General features: G+C 49.9%; 1 protein-coding gene across 1 annotated transcript in view; it reads right to left on the minus strand.

The window, feature by feature from the left end:
- Positions 1–1,950: 1,950 nt before the first annotated feature.
- LOC144528194 (alpha-1A adrenergic receptor-like) overlaps positions 1,951–2,500 on the minus strand; it is a 19,258-nt gene continuing 18,708 nt past the window's right edge. Inside the window, exon 5 of the mRNA XM_078266672.1 lies at positions 1,951–2,265. Within this exon, the coding sequence (XP_078122798.1) occupies positions 1,951–2,265 (315 nt within the window). The remainder of the gene's footprint in view (positions 2,266–2,500) is intronic.

Below are 2,500 nucleotides of genomic sequence, written 5' to 3' on the forward strand. Positions count from 1 at the left end.
AATAATCGTTAGTTGCAGCCTCAGGGCTCCTGTCTCGCACCCGGCCCGGCGCAGCGCAAAGCCCGACGCCAGCGTCTTTGCTAGTTTAAGACCGACACAGTTGTCAGTTTCCCGTCCAGCGCCCACGTCGTTTAAACAGAAAATGCACCTGCACCCATCTGTGCGCCCATGGGCGTGCTGGTCTTACAGGGAGGTGTGTTCAGGTGCATTCTGGGCGTGCTGGTCTTACAGGGAGGTGTGTTCAGGTGCATTCTGGGCGTGCTGGTCTTACAGGGAGGTGTGTTCAGGTGCATTCTGGGCGTGCTGGTCTTACAGGGAGGTGTGTTCAGGTGCATTCTGGGCGTGCTGGTCTTACAGGGAGGTGTGTTCAGGTGCATTCTGGGCGTGCTGGTCTTACAGGGAGGTGTGTTCAGGTGCATTCTGGGCGTGCTGGTCTTACAGGGAGGTGTGTTCAGGTGCATTCTGGGCGTGCTGGTCTTACAGGGAGGTGTGTTCAGGTGCATTCTGGGTGTGCTGGTCTTACAGGGAGGTGTGTTCAGGTTCATTCTGGGCATGCTGGTCTTACAGGGAGGTGTGTTCAGGTTCATTCTGGGCGTGCTGGTCTTACAGGGAGGTGTGTTCAGGTGCATTCTGGGCGTATTGCTATCTTGAGGTAGCGTGAAGTGATGGCACCATTGACCAACAAAAACCTGGTCTAAAGTCAATAACGCAGCATTTCATTGTTATTTTAACAGAGCATTAGTGAAATGCTCCTAGGCTCGTGCACAGCACGTGCACACTATGCTTGTTACACACACAGGGACGCACAGCAGCACACACACACACACACACACACACACACACACACACACACAGCAGCACACACACAGCAGCACACACACATGCAGAAGATTACACATACAAATATTACGGTGCAGATCCTCCATCATAACAGCAATGCTCCGAGGCCCAAACGCGCCTGGCTTTTAAAGGGAATGGGAGATGATCTCTGATTGGTTGATTGCATGTTACGCCCAAAACACACCTCTGATTAATGAAGACACTAAGTCCAACCCTTTAGAACCATGCGCCCGGCACACGGACCCTTTTTTCTGCCGTCAAACTAGCAAAAGTGGATTCGGACACGCCCTAAACACACCTGCACCAGGCGCTTCACGCCGTGACCTCAGATCGTTAAAATAGGGCCCTATTATTATTTAATATTTGAGTTTACTAAGTGCTGTGTGATCTGCTGCAAGTGTGCAGTTGAGTGTTTTAAAAGTTGTGTTTTGAACCCTTGTGTGGTCGTCCCACCGACCATGTCCTCTCGGGGCAAAAACACTTTTTTTGACGTTTTTTTCGATGACTTTGACACTTTTTCTGACATTTTTGTCTCTTTTCAGTCCCTTTTTTGCAACGTTTGACACATTTTTTCACTTCCACTACCACTAACAACAACTTCTAACAACTATAGTTTCTTATTTTTTGGAATTCATGGTCAATAAACCTCGTGTATATGAAGTTATGCCCTTATTTTTCAGTTCAAAAAAGCTGAAATTATGACTAATATCAGAGGAACTTATGTTGATGGATAATCAGAGACTGGTGTACAGGATGCCGTCAGGATACCGTTTGACCCATTTACATTTTCTTTTTCAAATGCAGAAAAAATTAAATAAAACACACAAAACTCAAAGAAAGTATAGTGATCAGTAATTGTACTTGCGGAGAGCGTTGCAGGGAACCATCCATGTTATATTTCGGTAATTTGGTTGAAAAGAAACCCATATTTCTGACATAGACATGTTGAAAAGGATGGTTTAGGCCGAGGAGGCAGCGAGACGGTCCTCACACCTGTACGATTTTCCGTGAGTGAACAGAGCATCTTGTGATGTCATCGGTGACACCTGTGCGTGTTTTTAAAAGCCACTTCCTGTCAGCGGCAGGCTGTGTGTTTTCAGTTAGTGCTTCTTAGCGCTCCGACTGTCTGTCGCTGCCATTCCTCGCCCCGTGCCGACCCCCTGCCCCAGGGTGCTCGGCGAGCGTGGCTGCGGGGCCCAGGCGCCCCCGTCCTGCCACTCCGGGGAGGGGTTTCCCCTCGGGCCAGGCCGGGGGGCGGAGCCTGGAGGCCACGCAGCGCGGGCTGGGGCCGACGGACGACAGCGTCTGCTGGCTGCCGTTCAGGAAGGACGAGGCGTGCGAGCCTTCGTGGAGGCGGTAGTTGTAGTACGCCTGCCAGCCCTGGCGCTTCCTCTTCCAGCGACAGCGTAGGATCCGGATGAACGCCTGAACACACAGAAACATTTATATATATACATTAGGGCTGTCAAAATAACACGTTAATTCACGGTTGGGTTTAGGAAAAGAAGAACGGGACGGTTGGGTTTAGATAAAGAAGAACGGGACGGTTGGGTTTAGGTAAAGAAGAACGGGACGGTTTAGTAGAAGACGGAGTTGGGTTTAGGTAAAGAAGAACGGGACGGTTGGGTTTAGGTAAAAGAAGAACGGGACGGTTGGGTTT

The sequence above is a fragment of the Sander vitreus genome, chromosome 13 (assembly GCF_031162955.1).
Source record: "Sander vitreus isolate 19-12246 chromosome 13, sanVit1, whole genome shotgun sequence".
NCBI classification, from domain to species: Eukaryota; Metazoa; Chordata; class Actinopteri; order Perciformes; family Percidae; genus Sander; species Sander vitreus.